Genomic DNA, 24,621 nt, shown 5'->3' with positions numbered 1-24,621 from the left:
TTACTCGCCAACAAGCAGGGTGATGCCCAGCTTGAGAATTACGGCTGTGCAATATCATGGTCAACCATATACTGAACTTCAGCAACAAGATGCTTGCGCTTCACTGAGGAAACGCTGGCGGATGGGCTCAGCATCCCAACGTCAGTATTATGTTCCTCCCAGTGTGTGAGATGGTACATCATCAAACAAAACAGAATACCGTTTAATAAGGCTAATCAGATCAGCACGTTGTGAATCAGTCAAACGGGCTAACAATGCATCCAGATTATTAATAGACTTCAAATTTTTTAAACGACCAAGCAACACAGCCTCATCTGGAGGTGAAACTCCCTCATCCACCTCATTCCCCAAAGAAGTAGTGCATGAAACAGTCTCAGCTACCAGAGCAGATTTAACATCAGTAGTCCCCACATCCCACAACCCAGAAGAACGGATGTAATACAGCTTTAACAAATTAATATTAATCAGTTGTGTAGTCTTCCTCCATTTAGGAGTAATGATCAGATAATTAATCTTTTCCACTACAGTAAACAGGCCAAAATACTGGGCTTGAAACAGAGAACCATCTATGGGCAAAAGAGCCAAGACCTGATCACCGTGAGTAAACTGGCGATATTCAGCTCGACGATCAAAGAGAGACTTCATTTTACTCTGAGATAAAAGCAATTTTTGTTTTGCCATCTTACCTGCTTCATTCAAACTATGCTTAAAGTCATTCACATAATTAATCAAATTTTGGGGTGGTATGGTCTCTATCCAACAGTCTCGCAAAACTGCTAATGGACCACGAACAGTGTGTCCAAACAACAAATCATTTGGGCTAAAACCAGTACTCTCCTGACAGACTTCTCAGGCAGCCAGCATCAACCACGGTAACCCCTCCTCCCAATCACCATCCATCTCCATACAGTAAGCACGCAATAAAGACTTAAGTGTCTGGTGAAAACGCTCCAAAGCACCCTGGCTTTGAGCATGATAGGCACTTGCTTTATTGTGCTTAATGTCCAATTGCTGCAACACTTGAGAAAACAAGTGAACCCTCAGCACAGGTGTATCCTGTCATAATAAACAGCCAAGCTAAAAAAAGACGGTCACGTTTGGAGTGAACTACCCCCAAAGGTGGAGGTTCTTGGCGGTTGTGTCTTGACTATGGCTTGTTCTTTTATCAGTGTCTCACTGCATAAGCATTAGGTACGTACATACAACTGTATTTAATGAAAAACCCTGTGGTACTGTTGGTATTATGACACTTGAGTCCATGGTAGTACTATGGCAATGGTATAGGCTACAGTGCAACACTAAGTTAACATTGAACCGTCTGTTCTCATTTTACTTTTTACTTAATATTTGAACAGGCTAAATCTTTTGACTTTATCATTTTATGCACATTTGTTTGCAATAAACGATTGCACCCTCTTGTGGATGTAGGAGACAATGTCGATTTAATAATCAGAGGTATTTTAGATTTTTCCCCACCTGAAATAATGTCTTTAAAATTTGAATACAATTGAAATTTTGGTTATATTTCAGTGAAAATTTTTTAATTTTGTTTCTCAGCCCTGTTGACAGCCCTAGTTAGCAAGACCCATCTTGGTTTGTCCAAATCACAAGTATTCAGGTGAGACTTTTTTTTGCCATTTTTACACCTGATTGCTCAAATGCGTCTCATGTGAGCAGTTGTGTTCAGATATTGAGGGGGGAGTGGTGTCTCTGATTTCACTGACAACATACAGTACATCACTTCTTAACAGTGATACTGCATGATAGTAAAGCTTAAAAAAGACAAACATGGTGTGAAAAAAGTGGTGCACTCTTTCTCTGAGATACACTTGACGGTTAATCTAAGCGCAAATGTGATGCGTCAAGCAGAATTCTGTTTAGTGGAGTACCTGTATTAAATGTTTTTCCTTTTTCTCTTTTTGCTAAAATCAGCTGTTCTGACCTAAGCCACTTTTCTTAGGTTACATGATGTCTAATTTTCATAATTCATGTTTTCGTCCTCTGGAAATTCTTAGGAAATCTATATTTTCAAATATGATTGACTCATAATAGAACAGGGAATTTGTGACAGTTTTATGGAGGGGAACATGCTTAATTGTTATGAAAATAATGCCATAATGTAGAAAATCTTAATGGTGCTAAATATAGACCTAATTTTCTTTAAACAATATATAACTTCTTATTTCTGTCTTTTAAATTTTTAGGTGAAATATGACCTGGACATGATCTTGACAGATTTCTTGAGATTCACCAACATGGCTCTAGCAATACCAAGGTTGTGGGTTTGATTCCCAGGAAACACACATGCAATGAATACCTAGAATCCAGGTTTTATCCACTTTGGATAAAAGTGTCTAAATGTAATGAATAAAAAGTAAATGTTTATTCCTCAGAGTCGTACCTACGGCGTAGCCTGACATGCACCTTTCCAAAGATTAAACATGTCGCGTCGACACAGACTACAACAGCTATGATTGGTCCGCTTTGTAACCAGAGACCGTTCCCCAGAATGACAAAAAAAGATAGTGTAGTAGAGGTAGTGTAGCAGTTTCTCCATGATTATTTTAAGATCATATCACATTGTACTTGGAGTCGGGAATATTTTTTTTTTTCCTCCCCTTTTCTCCCCAATTTGGAATACCCAATTCCCAATTCGTTCTAAGTCCTCGTGGCGTAGTGCCTCAATCCGGGTGACGGAGGATGAATCTCAGTTGCCTCTGCGTCTGAGACAGTCAATCCGTGCATCTTATCAAGTGGCTTGTTGAGCGCGTTACTGCAGAGACATAGCACGTGAGGAGGCTTCACGCTATTCTCCGCAGCATCCACGCACAACTCACCACGCACCCCACCGAGAGTGAGAACCACATTATAGTGACCACGAGGAGGTTACCCCATGTGACTCTACCCTCCCTAGCAACCGGGCCAATTTGGTTGCTTAGGAGACCTGGCTGGAGTAAGGGAGCATTGTTTTAATCGGGAACATTAGCACACTCAAGCACACCCGTAGATTTGTTTCAAATCTGTATTACTTTCTTCCTGCATGGGATGTTAGGCAGAATTTAAGGAACTAACAGCCTTAACAGCCCGCAAGTCACTGCTTGGAAAAAAAAGCTGCAATGAAAGTGAAAGATTACAGGCTAACATTCAGCCTAACATCACACTGAATGATGACAGAATTTTCATTTTTTTTTAGCTGAACTATCCCTTTAATGTCTAAGCCTACTTACAAAGAACAAAACACAACTGTGTGAAAGGCTTCATTTTTCATTATTAATGTAAATAATCAGTTGACATTGAAAAATAATAATTTTGTAATACCTTGTGTCATTTCAGTTTTTGTTTTCAGGGTTCTTTGTGCATTAAGGGACATTTCTCAATGTGTTTCTCTGTGTGTTTTCAAGGGGAAAGGAACATATGCCATTTTGACCCAGTTGATACAGGCAATATTGGTCTGTTCTTCTGCTTGTTCTCTTTGGTCGTCACGGTAACAAGCTCAGGGAACGCCATGGTGACAGACAGGCTGGCCCCGCCCCTAGGGGTTGGGCTGTCATGAAGGTCTTTTGTTTATGTGCCAGTCTGTGGCCATGTGGGAGTATATGCAGTGATGCAAACACAATGCATTTTCCCTTTTAATTAAGACATGTCTCCTCTTAATACTGCCACACTCATAAACAGTTTAATACGAGACACTTGTTTTATAGTTACTCCTGTGTGGGCTGCTTTGTTTTAATTTGTATTGCATTAACTTGCTTTTTTGAATCTTCATCAAAGACCAAGCACATTGAAACAACTTTTAGTTGACACTTTCACATTGCGTCTCGTTGTTGTTCCAGTGTCTCGCATATTCATTATTGTAGGCTGTCATAACAGTCTGTTACAAAAAGTTAAAAAAAGCAGCATAAACAAAATATAATGCATCATATATTGTGTTACCATAATTATTTTAAGCATGCATAACTTTTTTTTTTTTTTGTAGCAGCTGTCTGAACTAGGGGTTGACCGATTACCGGACCACCAGTCATCGTGACAGCGGTTTCCCCATCTCAACGTTTCTAAACTTAGGTTAGCAGCGTAACAAAACAACAGCGCGGTGTACACCGCAAGCGCAAGCGGGGCGTAGATAGCGCTGATCTTTCAGCGTTATATCCTTGAATATTTTTCTCGAGCACTGAACAAGCTTCATTAATGTCCTTTTGCGCTCCGCTTACATTACCTCTCTCTGCCAGCACTCGACATGAGGCGCAGCATAGTAGAGCTGTAGACGCATTTTTTTTTAATGACAGTAGACTGTAGCGGAGAAGTACTGAAATGCATAGCAGCAATATAGATGGATACCGGCATCTTTTGCTAAAATACACTGCAGAAAACTAAAATGAAGCAGAAAAAATCTTCATGTAAGGTTTGTGACAGGACATCATCTTGTGGTTCTAGAGTGGCTTTAGGCTAGAAACAGTCTAAAATTAGCTTTATTAATCAACATGTTTCGAGCCTATTGATAATAATTTTTGTTTAAACTTTGTGAAAATTAATCAGAGATAACATAATCTCTGGCATGGATGCAAGAAAGATAGCCAAAACTTTGAAACTTGAGTTCTCTGTGTATGGGAAATTAGGTGACATAAATGCACACAGTATGGATTAGTGTCCGCGTACATTTCCTTACATATTATGGTAATTTTATAATGGAATTGGCCAAGTTCGACCACCATTATAAGAAGGATAAATGACAAATAATTAGTTATTTGTCTGAATAAAATTCTTAATTCCATTAAAATCGCAATACAACGACTTGTATCTGCTCACTAATTTATATTTAAGGAATTAGCTTAAGGGAATTATGATTAATTCACTTGTTGGAGTAATACTATTCTCATGGCTTATTGAAAATAATATCACAAATATTTTAGATATGGTTCAAGCTTCAGAGTGCATATCTTTGAAAAATCAAGTTACGAGATTATTTATCAAAATATACCACAGTCAAAATGAGCTTTGAACACAAACAAGACTTTATTGCTAATCTAACATAAAACTAACTAACACATAGACAAATATACATAAACAGGCCGGTAAGTGAACTGTAACAGAAGGTGAATGAAATCATCTCTACAGAAAAATTTATTCAGCCCAGTGGTTATACTTAACCATTGCAAACAGTATTTTAAACTTCTTTATTTAGGTGTACATTCTTTGTTTGTTTTTGGTAGATTTGCATTTTAAGGAAAATATAAAAATGGTTCATTAAGACTTTTACATAACTTTTCTCTCAGGGGTTACCCTGAACCCCGATACAGTATCTTTTCTTTGTATATATAAATGGTAGAAGATCCCCCATAGTCCACTACTTTGGTTGTCTTTGGGCCAAAATGCCCTCATTCTTGCCCAGTTCTTAAGAGACATTTTAACCGTTGATGTAAAATTAAATGTTGTACTGCAAATGTATATTGGCCCCAAATATCGGTTATTGGACTCCTTGATTACTAATAATCGTTATCGGTATCGGCCCTGAAAAAGCATATCGTTCGACCCATAGTCTGAACCATGCATTTTTAAACCGTGGTTAGTTTTTCCAGAGACGGCAAAACTAGGGATGCTCCGATCGATCGGCCACCGATCGGTATCGGCCGATATTCACATCCTATGACTCGATCTGCAATTTGGCTGATCGCATAAACCGATTGCTCATGTTGAGAAAGATGCATGGCTCCTTTATTATCCTTATCGTTAACGGTGGCAGATTCTCAGTCTCCGCATTCTCATCCCAGTAATAACATGTTACAAGATGTGGTGTAATTCAAACATCTTTATTAAATATCTCCAGACTAAACTGCATTAATAGTAGCACCTGTAGAGTCCAGAAACGTGCTCTTTTTCCGCTTTCCTTTCATCTCTTGCCCTCATGCCATGTTCCCCTCATTAAAGTATAAAGTATAAAATTGCGCCCATGTGTTATCAGTTTGTCTTCAGTTTGACACCAAGCTTATTTTTTTAGTCTATCTTAATATAGAGAATATTTTGTTAGCCTATACTTGTTTTAAAGTCTTATTAAAAAACAATTTTTTAGTAAGCCTTTTAAAATTTTAAACTGTTTTTGTTAGCAAAAATGAGGCAAAGTGATATTACTGGGAAGAGGAAAATTATTTTAAAAGTGACTGTGCAGAATAGGGCAGCAACTAACGATTATTTTGATAATCGACTAATCTAACAATTATTAGAACGATTATTAGACTATTCGGGCAATTAATGCAACAATTAATCATTAGCTCTTAACCGACTGTTCAGACTTAAAAGGTTGCATTAAATGTGCTTACTAACAAAAAAGAGGACAAAATCTTCTATTAAAAATACCTCTAAATGGGGGCCTGGGTAGCTCAGCGAGTATTGACGCTGACTGCCACCCCTGGAGTTGCAAGTTCGAATTCAGGGCGTGCTGAGTGACTCCAGCCAGGTCTCCTAAGCAACCAAATTGGCCCGGTTGCTAGGGAGGGTAGAATCACATGGAGTAACCTCCTCGTGGTCGCCATAATGTGGTTCTCACTCTCGGTGGGCCGCGTGGTGAGTTGTGCGTGGATACCGCGGCCAATTCGTCCTTCACCACCCAAAGTGAATATGTGAAGCTGGTCATATGCTGAAAACACATTTTATGAGCATCGTACACTGTTTGTTGTAGTAGATGACAGAAGAGTGTGCACATTCACTGCAGACTATATAATTATGAAATTAGAGCTTTTTAAAACTTAGAATATTCCTTAAATGTGCTTGCAATAGTTAGCTGTTTCTTTCTCCACTGTCTTCTGTTTTGTACCTGGAATATTGGCAGAGCTTTTATATATCGCTTTCCCATCCACTGCACGGTGAGCCACAAACAGCCTGTGTAATGGTGCATTACAACATCTCGATGCCCACTCATTTCCCACTACTACTAACCACACTACCCTGCAGAGGCTGTCAATCATATCCTCATGCTCCGCCCACTTCCCTGCCTGCAGATAGGCTATGAAACTCGATGTTCTTACCATGAAGTGTGTAGTTTTTTGGATGCTTATACTTTGTCCTATCCAAGTTGAAAGTACAGAGATAAACACTGTATACTGTAAGTAAGACATTCGTTGCCTGATTTGCCCAAAAAGTGTGAACACTGGCTCTGTGACATTTTTTCAAAAACATTTTTCTATTTGTTTAAATGGTCTAACTTGTCAACTTCCAGTTGAGTGCTGTGAGTTTGTGGCAGAACTACCTGTTTGTTAATGGTAGCCGGGAAAGGTGTGTTTGGGATCTTATTTGAAAACTATCACTATTTTTGCAGTTCCATTTGATGACACTAGTGGCGCAGATAGCTGCTATCAACCTTTAGTTCTTTTAGCCCTTTTGAAAACCTTTCTTTTTCTGTTTTTTTTTTTTTTTTTTTTTTTTTTTTTTTTCCCTGCAGATTTTAACTACAACACTGACGGCTATGAGGGTGATGCGGCAGAGGACAGGAAGTCTCAGGATGGCTCAGAGACCATGCCCTTCATAGACGAGTCTCCCACCATGTCCCCTCATCTCTGTGCACGAGGACAGGATGGAGAAGCCGTCTCTCCCACACCACAAGAAGGGCTACCACCTGGGGTATTACTGCATCGTTACTTTTGTGTGCATGTTTCATTAGAAGCAAAGGTTCTTTTGGAATTCTTTATGTTAGCAGCTGTTACAGATTGATCTGAAGACCTAAACACAGGCGTTTTAAAAGAAAGCATTGAGAAACTTTGGACTGTATTGTACATTTACATTGTGAATTGATGAAATCCATCATAGTTATATAAATTAAGAAAGAATCACATAAGTTCCATGGATTTCATGGTCATGGAATTAAAAATACAGAGGTTACTTCTTGGCTTGGACAAGTTAAACACTGACTGCTCACACTGTGAATTTGGCAACAACAGGAGGAAAGTTCTGCTGCTGAAATCGGTCTGTGCTTACAGAAATTCTAATCTCTGCCCCAAGTGGCTGAAGCTGGAAGTTTTGTTGAACATATGGCTGCGTGTGAGCTCGTTTCCTTTTGAAATGCCCACAGAGTGGTGCCAAAAGCAAGATTTATTTTAAGTAAGACTGGGAAATTTAACAGTTGACTGTTAAACGTGTAAAAAATAAAAGTAATGAATTAACGCAATTAATGCAGTATATATTTTTTTCCAATTCCTGTGGCTAAAATTGGCATATATACATGTATAAAATTTACAAGCTCGACTTGACTGCACAGAAACTGATTGTGTGGACCATTTGATCCTATTATTAAAAAAGTCCACTGGAAAATGTCTGAAGATTTTGCCCAACTTTTAATTACAGCATGTCATGTGATTTTTATGGCATGTAAACATACTTTAATCAAAGATTTATACCTGTAAAAATGTGTCTAAATAAAACGGAACATTTTAACATGTAAATACTTTATTAAAATAAATGGTGATTCTTTTAAGTTCTTTGAGACAAAGTATAAAGTATATTTATGATTATATTTTAATGTACCATGTACCATGAATATTCACGAACAATCACAGAAAACTGTCAGATTAAAACGCAGATGTAATCAATTACATGCCTTATTTTTTATTTAGGGGTGTCTTTTTAACTTAATTCAATGCGATTAAATATATAAATAAATAAAAATTACATGTAAAAAAAAATTTACTCAATCAGTCATGCACCTGGACCATACAGTACTGTCTCACCTTCATATTTTTATGGTTCTCAGTCAGCAGGGGGCATTAAGCGCAACTCCAGCTGTACAGCCAACAAACCACACATAGCGACAGCACAAGATGAGGACGCAATCTTGCATTCAAACTCTGCTGGACTGAGCACAACTACGAACGCATGGGTTTCGAGACGTTTTTTTTTTTTTCTAAGTTACAAACTATGTTTAACTTGACATAGCACCCTAAAAACGCTGTGTTTATGACAAAACGCTACCAAAGTGTACATAGACTTGTACTTAGAAAAGCCCATATAATTTAAAACAAATTCAGTTGCAAAATGGATTGCTGTGGACTGTATGCCAAAGATAGTTCCATATGTTCCAACATATAGAAAGAAACAATAAAAACCTGTTGCCTTCTAAAGCCATTTTTTGTGTTTATGTAAGGAATAATTGACAACGGACTGAATTATTGAATAATAATGATACCATGGTTACCACACCTTAATACATCATTTAGGGTTTTATCTCAAGACATTTTCTGGTTTTCGCCCCTAAAACGCTCTTGTGTGTGGAACTACTTTATTCCACCATGGATTTAGCGTCTTGTTCTGATACAGCTCGAGCCTTCGTTGCTAGTTCGAAAACGTCACTTTAGAACTAGCAATGGAGGATAGCGAGGCTCGTGCTGCTTTACTGGATCATTTACTGGAGTAACAATTTAGCGCGTTTGTGCATGTGTTTGTTTTTGAGGGATCAAAAGAGAGAAGCTCAGAAACTGAGAGAGATCGCCTGTGGGATTACCTTTATTTTTTGCAGATCTCTTCAGAAGTAACATCGCTTAAAAATCACTAAGATGTAAGTTTAAGCACTTTTCAGCAGCAGCATGTGTTGCCATATTTCCGATGTAAACCGTAACAACTGTTTTCAACCCTACTGAGATGCAGGTGTGTGCTCTGTTTTTCGCTTGTAAGTGTGTGCATAATGTGTATAATGTGTGTTCACATGTGTGAGAGCTTGGGGGCGGGGGGGTTTGCAAAAATATTTCAGATAATAAAGAAACTGTTGTATCGATCAAGTGTATCTAGCTTTGATACAGCTCAAGCCTTCGTTGCTAGTTCAAAAACGTCACGTTAGAACTAGCAACGGAGGATGCGCCACTTTCCGGCATTGGAGTAACAAGGTAGTGTGTGTGCATGCGTAGGTATGTGTGTAAGCTCGTGTAAATGCAGGGGAGACGAGGGAGCTTTTCAACCAAAATTGAAATAGATGTAGGTTATTATAGATTTTGTTTGATGTTCTTAACCGATTTACTTTAACTAATGTCTTTTGTTTATATGGTTATTTTGCTGTGATAGCATGTAGTGTGTGTGTGTGTGTTTGTGGGTGTGGGTGTGTGTGGGTGTGGGTGTGGGTGTGGGGGTGGGTGGGTGAGACGAGAGCGGGAGAGAGAGAGAGAAAGAGAGGGAGCCCAAGGATGCTTTTCAATCGAAATGGAAATAAATGTAGTATATTATAGACACTGTTTGTCATTCTTATCTGATGTTCTTAACCAATGTCTTTGTTTTAATTGGTTATTTGGTCACACTTTATATTAGGTGGCCTTATCTACTATGTACTAACATTAAACACATACAAGACTATGTATTTACTGTGTAACTATTCACTTTCAATTTGGTGTGGTAGCCTGTAGGGCTCTTTGAAATAACTGAAATAATTTAGTGAAGTGATTAAGAACCATTATGAGGTCAAGACCTGGAACTACTTCACAGCCGTGTGTTTATTTGAAAAATAATTGCACACCTTAGAACGTCCGTCAACTAATCAGAATCAAGCATTCAAAAGACCTGTGGTGTAAGTTTAAATAATTACTTTAGTCTTAATAGATGCTCTTAAAAGGGAAAGTTTCTGTAGTTTTATGAGAGCACAAAACATTCTGTGGATATATAGATGACTAATTTTAGAAGTAGCTTAATTGTTTCTTACAGACATGGTGGACAATGTTTGGTGGAATCTGATGTCTCGTCAGTTATGTATTTTGTGTATAATGGCTGATTTTGATGGCTGTTACGTGGAGGAAAATAGGAGTGTTTGAGTGAGGAGTGCAGTTTGTGCTTGAGGTTGTTTTAGTGTACTGTCAGGTCACTGGAGCTGCACAAGAATGAGACTGAGTCGGAGGAGAAAGGAGTTCTGAGGAACACTACTGTCTCCAACACCAGCCATCGATGGAAATGTCAGCTCCGCTCACAATCACGCTCTCTCTCTCTTTACTTTCACTTTCAATTGGGTGTGCTTTATTGGCATAACGGTGTGGTTTGCATTGCCAAAACATTTGCATTGCTGCAGGTAATGAAAAACAGTTTGCCGAGTGCTTTCTCACCTGGTGTATCTCAGTGTGCTGAATTCAATGCAATGCTTTTAACAATCAGAGGGCATGGGGCCTTTCCAGATGTAAAGAATGTTGATAGTGAAGTAAGTGTTTGCACATGTATATGCACTGCCAGTCCAAAGTTTGGACACACCTACTTTATCTGTATTGTAACTATTTTCTAAGTTTTAGAATAATAGTAAAGTCATCTCAAAACTATGAAATATCACAAACAGAAATGAAAATTATTTAGTGACCAAAAATGTTAAATAAAGCTATCTTATATTTGAGCTTCTTCAAAGGGTGGTTCCCTTTGCCATCACTGCACAGTCTGGGCATTCTCTCAACCAGCTTCATGAGGAAGAGACCTGGGATGCTTTATTTATCATTTTTATTAGACATTTAGTTATTAATTTATTTTTGATAATTTGATAATTTGAATTAACATTTTTGACACTACATAAATAAAAATGTTAAATCGTGTAATCGAGGTTTTTGCATAACATATAAGCTGACGCTTTAGTTATTTACACTGTCAATCCACCAATGGCTGAATATAAAAGAGAAAAACACATTTTCACAGCACTTTGGCTTGATGCCGTCCTCAATCTGATAATATGAACATGTTTGGAAATATGCGCAGCTGCGTACTCCAACGTAACATAGGTTAACAACACGGATACCGATATAAAAGCCGGTAATATTTCCAGTACAATTGTACAGTGTGATTGTAGGTAGACTTTGTCCATCATGCATGTTTACACCGGCTTAATCAAACAATAACTATATTCTGTGTAAGTTGTGTAAGTCTTGAAGCTCTAAGCTACATTTTCTGAGATGTCCACAGAAATGTATGTTTATAATAAAGTGTTAGAACATATGTGACAGTTATGGTCGCTTCATATCAAATCATATAATGGATAGGCTATAAATGGGAGAATCATCCACATCTCCTTTTACCATGATGATTCAGATAGATCGCTAATTGTTGCTTTGTTCTGTGACATGTTTCAAATGTACTGCATTTATAGCCAACATTTAGGAAGTGAAGCAATCATTTTGACAAACAGCGAAATAATTTCATTTTGCTGCTCTGCTCAGCGTGTACCGCTAGATGGCGCCGCGTGCTCACAGCACTGACTGTCATTATTTTAAACTGAGCTTTTTTCTTGTGTTTTCATCTACATTGACATTTTTCGGATATCTGGACTCTATCTGCAGGTGTTTATGGTTATACATACACATTGATTGATACACTAAAAATACTTTCTAGATAAACATGACTATTTCTAGATATTGATTTCTAGACAACTTTCTAGATGGACTTGATTTAGATAAAAATAATACCTAAATTGGATTTGAGGTATTTTGTAGCTTTCTTATTTTATATTATTATTTCTGAACGTCAGTGTTATTTTAAATGTATTAGATTATAATTTATTTTACTTTTACGCTGTTGACAACTTTCTGTGTGTTGCACTTTTTTTTGTGTATTTCTGTTACACGTCTTTGTTTTCTATAATGAAAAAAACTTTTTGTAACCAGGTTGCCTTGCATTCGAATAAGGAACATGTTATTTGAATCATGTTGGAGTTACTTTTTAGAAAAATACCTTTAAATGTAGGAAAATTGAAAATCATAAATCATCCTTAAGTTTGAAAAAAATCAAGATTTTATTTTTTTGCCATATCGCCCTTCCCTAGTTTCGATAATGATATAAATGGTTTATTTTTAATCAGATTTGGTGAGTAATGAGTCAAGTTTTAGAAACTGTTAATGTTAAATTAATTTATGTGGATATGCAACAGAAAGAGTTATCAAGAATGTGATTCTTTTTTTTTTTTTTTAATCTAGGGATGCACAATATATCGGCGGCTGATATATTATTGGCCGATAACCGGGAAAATCTAAATATTATTATCGCGGCGATAATTGTTACGGTTTATTTGCTTGCAGGCTGAGGGGCCGTTTACACGACAACATTTTCAACTAAAAACGGAAAACTTTTTATGCGTTTTGGCTGTTTGTTTACACGACAATGGCGTTTTGGGGCCTGAAAACGCAAACTTTTGAAAACAGGTTTCAAAGTGCAAATTTTTGAAAACGATGTCATTATCGTCTCCGTGTAAACATACAAAAATGCGAATTTGTGAAAACAATGATGTAATACACATGCGTATTACATGTTATATAAAGAATGATGGATTGATAGCCATCAATTTGAGATGTATAATTATCAATATGAATATTATTGAATATGAATAACAATAATCAACAATTTATTCATTTGAGTGTTTGTATGGAGTATGAACACTGTACAGTAGGCAGAACCTGCAATTTGGAAATCTCGAAATTAATGTATGGATTCAGATGGGGAAAATGTATTTGTATTTTAAATTTTATTTATTTACTTAATTTTATTTGATGTACCTTTACCCTGCAATTCATTCACCCACCGCTTATGTATATAGCCTATAGACAGAGATGTGATGCCATGTACAGTATTCAATGATATGCTTAGAATATGAAAACATGAGGCAGTGAAAATGCATGTTAGGTCCAGTGTACACAAGACCTCTCTTTCCATCAGAAGATATCCATATATCAGAGTTCTGTCTGATATCCAAAACCAGTCAACATCAACAGCTTGTTATGTTAACTTACTCTCCTACCAGCCCAAGAGTCAGCAGGGGGAATACAGAAGAATGCAGGAGACGAAGTGATGGTAAAAATGAGCAGAGTTTATTGAATAATCTTGAGTTCAGTTTAAAGGTATGCGCGCGAGTTCTTCAAAACAACGCGTGATACATTCAAAACTACAGTGGCGGACTACAGGACTGTGTTTGTGCTGCTCAAGATTTAGAGTTTATTGACGCTTCTCCAGCAAAGTAATTGTAGTAATTATGCAAACTCATCGTCCGTCCAGACAAAATTGTTCTGCTTTCGCCATCTTCATTGTTTGTATTCACCGCTCTGTGGAAAAATGCTTATGTGCGCAGGCGTGTAGTGTTTCTTTACAAAGTGACATCGCCAACTACTGGCCTGGCATGCATAATACCGCGTTTAGTCGTTTTCGCGGATCCGTGTGAACGGGGATCGTTTTGACAACGTTGTCATCTGTACACGAAACTTTTCAAAAACGCAAAGGCCAAACTTTTCCATTTTTAGTACATCGTTGTGGTGTAAACGTACCCTGAAAATCTCTGACTGACTGCTGCTTTTTCCTTCAGGCAGGAACTCAGGCAGCCTCAAGGACAGTAAGCGTGCGCACACACGTGTTTATGTGAGTCTGTGTGGATTATTTCAACATCTCTGCACCTTATGTTGTTTTGGGGCTGGTTTTAATTCAGCATCATCTGCTGTAAGTAACGATATGCCATTTCCAGTATTCCGTTTATGTTTCATGAGGCAATAAATGAGAACGCGACAAAAACATATGTAATTTAGGTTATTTTGGGGGCTCTCATTTTCACGTATTCATGAAACTTCAACAAAATGTGGGAAATAGCACATCGTTACTTGTAGCACAGCATTGCAATTAAAACAAGTCCAAATACAACCTAACACGGTCAGTTTATATTGAAATAATTCTCAGAGTGACTCGATCACTAAAAACATCAGTTTGTTAGTGAAACGAATGTGCTTGCTGTATTTTACGAGTTGAGACTTTTCTAACGTTATGACTCATGACTATTCGATATGTATGATGTTACCTATTCCCATTTTGATTGTTGTGTTCATTTTTCATAAATTATACCGTGGAACTGTTACAGATGAGCGCTGTAACAAGCGTCTGTGAATGAGACACATACATAACACATAATCACACAAACCAACGCTGCACTCGCAGACTGGCTGCTTTCATAGATATTACACTATTTATACAGAGATTAAGGTTTGCATTGTGTGTTTTGTTGTTTAATTTAAGTTACATTCTGTTTATCACTTCATTTTGATATAATACAGCTGTTTGAACTTCATTATTCTCTCTCTGTGAGCGAGTCATCAGGATTAACGTAAACACTCATATAAATGGGCACCATTCAATTTATGTGTATTGTCATTTATTTGTCATTCACATCAGCATTCATCTGTAATATAGGCACATTTCCGGCTCATGCTACATCCGCCGAACCTCAAATAGCAGCAAGTCCAAATTCCAAGCTTTTAAATGACACATTTTTCAAATGAGAAGCTTTTAATGAATTATCTAGCAGTTCCAGGTTAAAGGGTTCAAATTAGAACATTTGTTAAAATTAGCGGTATCAGCCACAGTGAGCTGTGAGTTATTGGTATCGGCCTAGAAATTCCTAAAAATATCCCTTGATTATACGGTTTACAATGATTTCAATTCCTTTTCATGTTCCAAAAGAAAAGTGACAAAATTGTTAAAGGTGCTGTAAGTGAACCCTAACACTAACATGCAAAAAACGGCCCTATTTCCTGTCAGATATCTCTGAAGTAGGTGCTATGAAATTTCACACCTCTCTCTGTTACAAACCCTAGGCTCAGTAAACAGCAAGATAAAAGATGTCCACGGTCTGAACCTTAATTTCTACTTGTCAATCATTGTGCATGAGGGCAGCTCTTATATGCTTGTTTAAATGCCAGTACGGTGTCCTGCCCAGGGTCTGACAACGAAACGCTCAGGGGACGCTTCACCCTCCATCTGCTCCAACAACGGCCTCCAGGTGTGTCTGTGTGTGCACGCGCATGCCTTTGGACGGCGGCATTTTGGAAAAGGGGGGGGTGGTGCATGGCTAATTCAACAGGTAGTCTGTTGGAAGTTCCAGAATGACTAAAATTGCTTACTTTAATAAAAATCGTGTGAATGAAATCAGTATTTTGTAAAATACAGTACTTAATATATTATAGAAATTGTGTTAGGGATTTTTTATTTTTGGTCATAGTGATCCAGAACAGCTGGATCTGACAGTGAGACAATCTGTTTTACACAATCTGTGGCGTTGAGATGGGATTAACATCATTAAACACTGGATGACATCACCCTTGTCTCGGCCATTCACTCTGACCCACCATAAGATCGTTTATCCAGAAATTTCCACTGGAAATTCAGAATCCCACAAACATTGTTCAGTGCAAACTTCACTAATGGTTTTCAAAATAAATACATATCATTACACACCACCCTTTAATGACTGATGTATTTCCCCATTTATAATGTGCAATTCAGAGATTTAAATTGACATTGAGGTGTCACATGTATTCTCACTCATTATAAACATGCATGGATATTTCCATTGTGTGACAAATGATTTGTGTAAAAATATTGAAATTGATACTGACTTGTGTTTGAGTGTGTCCAGGCTTAAGCTTTTACAACATCATCTCCATCTAGTGGTAAAATGAATTAAGTGCAGCTTCATAAAATGTGTATCATCTCCCTATATAGCCATACATATACTCTAGCACTGCCTCAGTGGATTTTTGTCAGGTTACAGGATATGGAAACAAATCAGTCACCTGCCCCTATTTATACTCTAAAGAATGCTTGACAGATTTGGAGCATGACTGAAGGTAGAGTCAAGCGTGCAGAACACACAGGCCATTTTCTGATGAGAAATGTGCACTGTGTTTTCTCTACCTCCCCTCCCCTCATTTCATTAGGTCTGATTCGTTGGAGCACTTAGAGACCATATATCACCATGACATCACTTCCCTTTTCCCTCCTTCAGACTCCTGTTTCTACAGAGTAGAGGCTTTTCTTCGCTTTTAACACTCACCTCACTTCATCATATGAATGGGAGATACACTAGTGTGCCATTCATTTACATCAGTTCACACTGGTGTTTGGTTTCGTGCCAGCCTGTGTGTTAAATTTCTCTTAGAAAAAGAGAAGCCAGAGACACCAAAAAGTTATGCCATCATTCGTTGTGGTGCATGCTGCTAGTTCCTCTTTGGAGCATATGAAAGGACCCCATCAGGGATTTCTCATACAGTAATCATCACTAATCATCACAGTCAAGCTTATCGATCTGATTCTGTGTAAAAAGAACAAAGAAATAAAATGGTGTATGTCACACTTGTTTTGACATGTATCATCAGTAGCATTGCTTTTTCAATTGCTCACACTGTAATTAGGGTTACCCTAAGTATTAAACATTTTGTGCTATGGACATGAATTATACAGTACCTCAAATCATGTGGTTTATTGAGCAGAGGAGTGATCTAGAATTAGACTTGGGATTTTCTCCTGGTAGACGATTAAATGGGCAAAAAAAATACCATAGCAGTAGCTCAAAACGGTTTAGGAGTGAAAATGAAAACGAACAGAAATTTTCGCAGAATGTAACCGGACAGAAAAGTCCCTTGCAATTGTTGCAGAGTGAAAACTTTATTTTTTAAATGCTGCTAACTGTTTAACAACCGGTTAAATTTGTTCCAATCATTTCTTTGCACGAAACCAAAGATCAAAGGGTTTATCACAGTATGTTTTTGGAACAGTATCCAGTACGTTACATCACTTCCGATTGACCGAATAAATAAGGCTTCTCTCTTTTTAGTAGAGCATACACATGTGCATGTGCTTTGATCCTGAAGGAAACTGCTGTATCACTCATTTCTTTGCCTAATTGCATGTTGTGGATGTAGCCTTCTGTGGCATGCTGAAGACCTTTTTAACAACTATGCATAATTACTACATAAACATGCACAGTTAATTCGGATATAAGGAAAAATATTACAGGAAAAAAGATGTCTCAATTGTCCAAGTCTTCACTGAATTATTGTTAGATATGATGCATTAATACAGAGGATGCTGCAGGGTTTTGAAAGCAGCTCTGTCATTAAAATTAAATTTATTCGTACAGCTTATTTGTTTAATTAGGCCTTACTTTGTGTTAATGTTCAGTTTCAAGAGCAATGAGTGTGTGCTACCTTCTGTTTTACCCCAATATTGGTTATTAAAATTAGTATGAAGTTGATTCAGGACTTCATTAGCTCCAAAAGTACATGGTCTTTGCATGTGGTCTCTGTGGGTACACCAAGATTAAAAAAAATCGTAATAATTCAGTCCCTTAAGGTGACGTTTAGTCCAAACATGCTTACGCAGTGTATGGGTGCAGGAGAGAGACATATACGAAAATTAATTGATTTTAGTTTGCCAGATGTATATTTGAAATAATTGGGGTATACTGTTGAAGTCAGAAGTTTACATACACTTAGGCTGAAGTCATTAAAACTCATTTAAGCAAACTTAGTTTGGCAAGTCGTTTAGGACATCTACTTTGTGCATGACACAAGTCATTTTTCCAAAAATTGTTTACAGACAGATTGTTTCACTTTTAATTGACTATATCACAATTCCAGTGGGTCAGAAGGTTAGTGGGTCTTGCATACACTAAGTTAACTGTGCCTTTAAGCAGCTTGGAAAATTCCAGAAAATGATGTCAATCCTTTAGACAATTAGCCAATCAGCTTCTGATAGGTGTACTGAATTGGAGGTGTACCTGTGGATGTATTTTAAGGCCTACCTTCAAACTTAGTGCCTCTTTGCTTGACATCATGGGAAAATGAGAAGAAATCAGCCAAGACCTCAGAAAAAAAAAATTGTGGACCTCCACAAGTCTAGTTCATCCTTGGGAGCAATTTCCAAATGTCTGAAGGTACCACGTTTTTTTCCCCAGAGGAATGAAATGGCAGAAGAGGTTGGATGTGTTAGATAAATATAAAAAAGACTAAACTGTGTATTGCACATAGTTATTGCTCAATGGGGCAATTTAACTGTTAATGAGATGGATAGCCTGAGGGAAAAAACTGTTCCTGTGCCTGACGGTTCTGGTGATCAGAGCTCTGAAGTGTCGGCCAGAAGGCAACAGTTCAAAAAGGTAGTGGGCAGGGTGAATGGGGTCCAGAGTGATTTCTCCAGCCTTTTTCCTCACTCTGGAAGTGTATAGTTCTTGAAGTGGGGGCAGGGGGAAACCAATAATCCTCTCAGCAGTCTGAACTGTCCTTTGTAGTCTTCTGATGTCTGATTTCGTAGCTGAACCAAACCAGACAGTTATTGAAGTGCAGAGGACAGACTCAATGACTGCTGAGTAGAACTGTGCCTCAGATGGCAAAGGAAGTACAACCTCTGCTGGGCCTTTTTCACAATGTCAATGTGTGGCTCCCACTTCAGGTCCTGTGAGATGGTAGTGCCCAGGAACCTGAATGACTCCACTGCTGCCACAGTGCTGTTTAGAATGGTGAGGGGGGTAAGTGTTGGGGTGTTCCTCCTAAAGTCCACAATCATCTCCACTGTTTTGAGCTCAAGGTTGTTTTGACTGCACCAGATAGCCAGCTGTTTAACCTCCCTTCTGTATGCAGACTCATCATCATCTCGGATGAGGCAAATGACAGTGGTGTCGTCTGCAAACTTCAGGAGCTTGACAGAGGGGTCCTTGGCGATGCAGTCATTGGTGTAGAGGGAGAAGAGTAGTGGGGAGAGCACACACCCCGGGGGGGCACCAGTGCTGATTGTACAGGTGCTGGAAGTGAGTTTCCCCTGTCTCACAAGCTGCTGCCTGTCCGTGAGAAAGCTGGTAATCCACTGACAGATAGACATGGGAACAGAGAGTTGGTGTAATTTATTCTGGAGTATAGCTGGGGTGATGGTGTTGAAAGCCAGATGTCCCTGGTCTGTCCAGATGTTGCAGGATATGATGCAATCCCATGTTGACTGCATCATCCACAGACCTGTTTGCTCAATAAGCAAATTGAAGGGGATCTAGAAAGGGTCCAGTGATGTTCTTCAGGTGGGCCAACACCAGTCTCTCAAATGATTTCATGACCTCAGATGTCAGGGCAACAGGTCTGTAGTCATTAAGTTCTGTGATTTTTGATTTCTTTGGGATGGGGATGATAGTGGAACATTTGAAGCAGCATGGGACTTCACACTGCTCCAGTGATCTATTGAAGATCTGTGTGAAGATGGGGGCCAGCTGGTTAGCACAGGATCTAAGACATGCAGGTGAATCGCCATCTGGGCCCTGTGCTTTCCTTATCATTTGTTGTCGAAAGACACGGCTCACGTCATCTTCACAGATCTGTGGGGTGTGAGATTGGGCCTTTCATATCTGCAGTAGAACACATTCAGGTCGTCAGCCAGTTGTTGGTTCCCTACAGGGTTCGGGGTAGGAGTCCTGTAATTTGTGAGTTATTTCATGCCACTCCACACTGATGCAGGGTCGTTAGCTGAAAACTTGTTTTTCAGCTTCTCAGAGTATCTTCTTTTAGCCACTCTGATTTCTTTGTTCAATGTGTTCCTGGCCTGATTGTACAAGACTTTATCCCCACCCCTGTAAGCATCCTCTTTGGCCTGATGAAGCTGCCCGAGTTCTGCTGTAAACCATGGTTTGTCATTGTTGAACTTTAAATAACTTTCCTAGTAGGAATGCATAGATCCTCACAGAAACTCATATATGATGTAACAGTATCTGTGAGCTCATCCAGATTGGTGTCTGCAGCCTCAAAAACACTCCAATCCATGCAATCGAAGCAGGCTTGTAGTTCCAGCTCTGCTTCATTGGTCCATTACTTTACAGTCCTTACTACTGGCTTGGTTGATTTTAATTTCTGCCTGTAGGTTGGAAAAAGATGAACCAGACAGTGATCCGAGAGTCCCAAAGCTGCTCTAGGGACAGAGCGATATGCATCCTTTATTGTTGTGTAGCAATGATCCAGTATGTTCCTGTCTCTGTTTGGGCATGTAATGTGCTATTTGTATTTGGGCAGTTCACATGTGAGATTTGCTTTGTTAAAATCCCCAAGAATAATAATAACTGAGTCCGGGTATTGTTGTTCTGTGTCTGTGATATGATCAGCCAGCTGTTGCAGCGCTGTGTTCACACACGCGTTTGGCACGATACACACACTCACCAGAATAAACGAGGAAAACTCCCGCAGCGAACGGCTTACAGTTAATAAAGAGCGCTTCCAAATTAGGACAGCACATCCTCTTTAACGTTGTTACATCTGTACACCAACTTTCATTGATGTAAAAGCATGTTCCACCGCCTCTCATTTTCCCCATTAACTCTGCAATGCAATCCGCTCTGAACAGCTGAAAGCCCGGCAGATGTAACGTGCTGTCCGGAATGGCTTCACTCAGCCAGGTTTCTGTGAAGCACAAGGCAGCAGAGTTTGAAAAGTTCTTGTTTGTGCAGGTGAGGAGATGTAGTTCGTCCGTTTTGTTAGGAAGAAATCGGAGATTCGCCAGATGAATACTCGGCAGCGCTGTTCGAAAGCCGAGCCGAAGGAGCCTGACCAGCGCGCCTGCTCATCTCCCTCGCCTGCGTCTCATAGTGCGTTTAAACAACACAGCCACGCCTCCGACTAAAATGTCCAACAAAACGTCTGAATATTCAAAAACCGAGAAAAGATTGTCTGGTACATGCTGCTGAATGTTTAGCAGTTCGTCCCTGGTAAAACTGACTGGAAAAATATTACTAAACACAGGAAAAACAAATAAAAACAACAAAAGAACTGAAGAGCTACACACCGAGGCGGCCATCTGCGGTGCCATCTTGTATCAATATTTCAAATTTTGATACAAGACCAGAATATCATAGAAACTTAGAAGTGGCCTCTCCAAGTTACCATAGAGCAACCGCATAGAACACCCTAGTACACACTTTGCAACACCCAAACAACCACTAGAAATCCCTAACACTTGCGTAGCAATGCTCTGTGAGCCACCCACAACATCCTAGCTTTGTGGTGATGAGATTTGCATGGGAAAGCACCACTCACATTTTGTTGAAATGTAGAAATCCAGTTCAGTTTCCCCTGTTCACTTTTTATCCATAAAGTAAGGATAATTCTATGTGCTTTGTAGTGTATTTAGATTGAAAACTGACTGCCGGATTATCAATCAGTGTAAACTAGAATTGGAGGACACCACTTCAAACCTTCTGATTCAACTGTGTGGATTTGTGATCTTTAAACAGGAAGCAGGAAGTACAGTGGTTTAGAACTTCTCAAAACCAATCAAAAGCTATCCTGTGTCATTGGGTGATGAAATCAAAGAACATTGTTAAATAAACTCACTGCCAAGTCACTGCATGTCAAAAGTTATAACTAATGTTTACATGCTCTTAGAAGTTTATCATGTTTAGCAAGAACAACATTAAATCGTTTTTCTGGAAGCTTGATGTCATTAAGAGCTTGACATCAATGTGTGTTGGATGAGTGTGGTCTGTTGCAGTGGCGGGCCGTGCATTTACAGTCTAGACCTTCAGTGTGATTCATGCCATAAAAACAGTTTCACGATGAATAAGACACACTATGCCTTTGGGCATCATACATTATGTCGCAACTAACTAGTAATACCAATTGACATTTTAAAAACACGTCCACACACAAAAGCCAGAACTTGAAACGACACTTAATGCTCAAGCAAGCCTAATTTTAACTGCAGACTGTTTTGTGAAATGAACGTATCCCAAACAGACATTCAAAAATCATAATTTTTCATATGAATCTACCAAGGAGGTCTATAATACCTGGAAAAATCTAATAATATTTGCGATTTAAATGTTGCTTGCAATAAATTTCGTTTCGTCAGGGTACACTGTTATGCTGTGTTACATTCAAGCTGGATGTGGGATATTCCTACTTGATATCTCCGACCATAAATGCATTCCATTCCCCGATATTCGGAACTGCAGTGCTCCCGTTAGCTTAGCAGGGGTTTGACTCTCATTAGAGATGTCTCCTAGCAACCCAACTGATAAACAATGCTGCAGCACTAGCATTTGTGCTTCAGGTGTACGATTATCAAAAGAGATTATGATGTTTTATACACCTGTTTCTGCAGCAGGCGTTTGTTAAACAAGCTTTAATTTAATGTAATGTGGAAACAAACTCATTTATCGATATTATTTAATAAAGTGAATGTTTATCACTAACTTTGTATATCTCCCTGAGTGTCGACATGTTTGTGTGACATCATGCCCCTGCATCTCGGCGAAATCAGAGCTGAGAATTTCTGCACGAGTCTACAAGTTGTAATTCTGATTTAAAGATGCATTCCATTGCACTTTTCCTAGTAGGAAGTTGTAAAATCTGACTTTCCGAGTTGAATGGAATGCAGCTCTACTTTTCAAAACTTGATCTGATACTGAATGCTCAAGCAGCCTAATTTACACTTAGAAAACTCCTGATGTTGCTATAACAATGCAAAAAGCACTTACCAATTTACTTGAAGTGAAAATCAGTCCTCCTCTCCTGTTTAATAAATTAAGCAATCGCACGGTCATGCAGAACATCTCGTGTTTTTAAATCCATAAGGATCTCTTTCTCAATGGTGTTGTGGCAGCCGACTTCTCAGCAAGATCTCACTCGTTTCACTCTTGAATTAAATGCATCACTTAAAGCGTGATTGCGTCACTCAAGGCCAGCTAGAAGGCCTCGACCGGGACATATCCTAAAGATCACACCCATCAAGAACAAATAAATCAATCTGATTGGCTGATGAATCTGACAATCTGACTTTAGTTGCTCATTCATTTGCACTGTTGAGGGATTCTGTGGAAATTCTGAAGGCCTGAGGGGGTGGAGCTCAGACTCACGCACTGCTTCAGGCATGCGAATTGTGAAACAGTTGTCACACTTTGGTTGTAAGCATTAAGGAGTAAATTCTGACTGGATGAACTTTTCGTTTTTCTCTATTTGTTTGTAGATTAATTAAGAGTGGAAAGCGGTTAAAAATACATAGGCAAAAAGGTGATTGAGAATGAAAGGATGAAAAATATTTATTTATTTGGCATGTTAGGCCAGCACAGAAGGATTTGCTGGCCCTGAGAATTTGCCACTGGTCTGTTGGTGTCACTCGAAAGTCACTGAGGGTGGGGGCTAGGAGAGGATGGTGGACAAATTTGGGTCAACCAGGCAGTTTGACCTCACTTAGCTGACATAACACTAAATTGTGTGTGTGTGTGTGTGTGAGCTGGTTTTTGTGGTTTGAGGATTTTTTTAGGTTACACACTAGTAATTATGAGAATATTATGCTGTAAATGTGGTTTATGAAGACACCCCTAGTGTCCCTGTAATTTAAACGGCTTTAAAAAAAAAACATACTAAACAATGTTTTTTTGAAAATGTAAAAACGGCAAAAGATTCTATGAGGGGTAGGGTTAGGGTTAGGGGTTAGAATATATAGTTTGTACAGTATAAAAATCATTATGTCTATGGAGAGTCCTCGTAATAATAGGAATATCAACGTGTGTGTGTATATGGGTAAGCACATCATCCTGTTTGATTAACTCTGTGCCAGATTTATTAAATTAACAAAATATGTTATAATAGTTCCCATTAAAAAAAAAAGTTAAAAGGCTGTGTTGTGGTTTGAGAATGTATTTCAATGTATTTTTATTTATATGTTTTTAAGTTGACTGTTATTCAGAGTTCTGGAGTGCCTCTTAGAGCAGCAGGGGTCAATATTTTCACATAGGGACCAGGGCTCATCAGAATCTCAGCCAAACAATATAAGATCTCAAACTCCTAATATAAAAATGTCAAATTTTCAGCAGCACTGTATAAAAACTTTCATTAACAACTTTAACTAGCATTGTTC

At 38.6% G+C, this 24,621-nt stretch overlaps 1 protein-coding gene across 2 annotated transcripts in view; it reads left to right on the top strand.

The window, feature by feature from the left end:
• The window catches only part of LOC127421257 (active breakpoint cluster region-related protein), a 290,552-nt gene that overhangs the window by 99,745 nt on the left and 166,186 nt on the right, over nucleotides 1-24,621 (top strand). For both annotated transcript variants that reach the window (XM_051664144.1, XM_051664153.1), the window contains exon 2: nucleotides 7,430-7,608. In XM_051664144.1, the coding sequence (XP_051520104.1) occupies nucleotides 7,430-7,608 (179 nt within the window). The remainder of the gene's footprint in view (nucleotides 1-7,429; nucleotides 7,609-24,621) is intronic.

This window comes from Myxocyprinus asiaticus, chromosome 3 (genome assembly GCF_019703515.2).
Source record: "Myxocyprinus asiaticus isolate MX2 ecotype Aquarium Trade chromosome 3, UBuf_Myxa_2, whole genome shotgun sequence".
Classification (NCBI taxonomy): Eukaryota; Metazoa; Chordata; class Actinopteri; order Cypriniformes; family Catostomidae; genus Myxocyprinus; species Myxocyprinus asiaticus.
The sequence above is the reverse complement of the archived record's forward strand: the minus strand, read 5'-3'. Positions and strand labels throughout refer to the sequence as shown.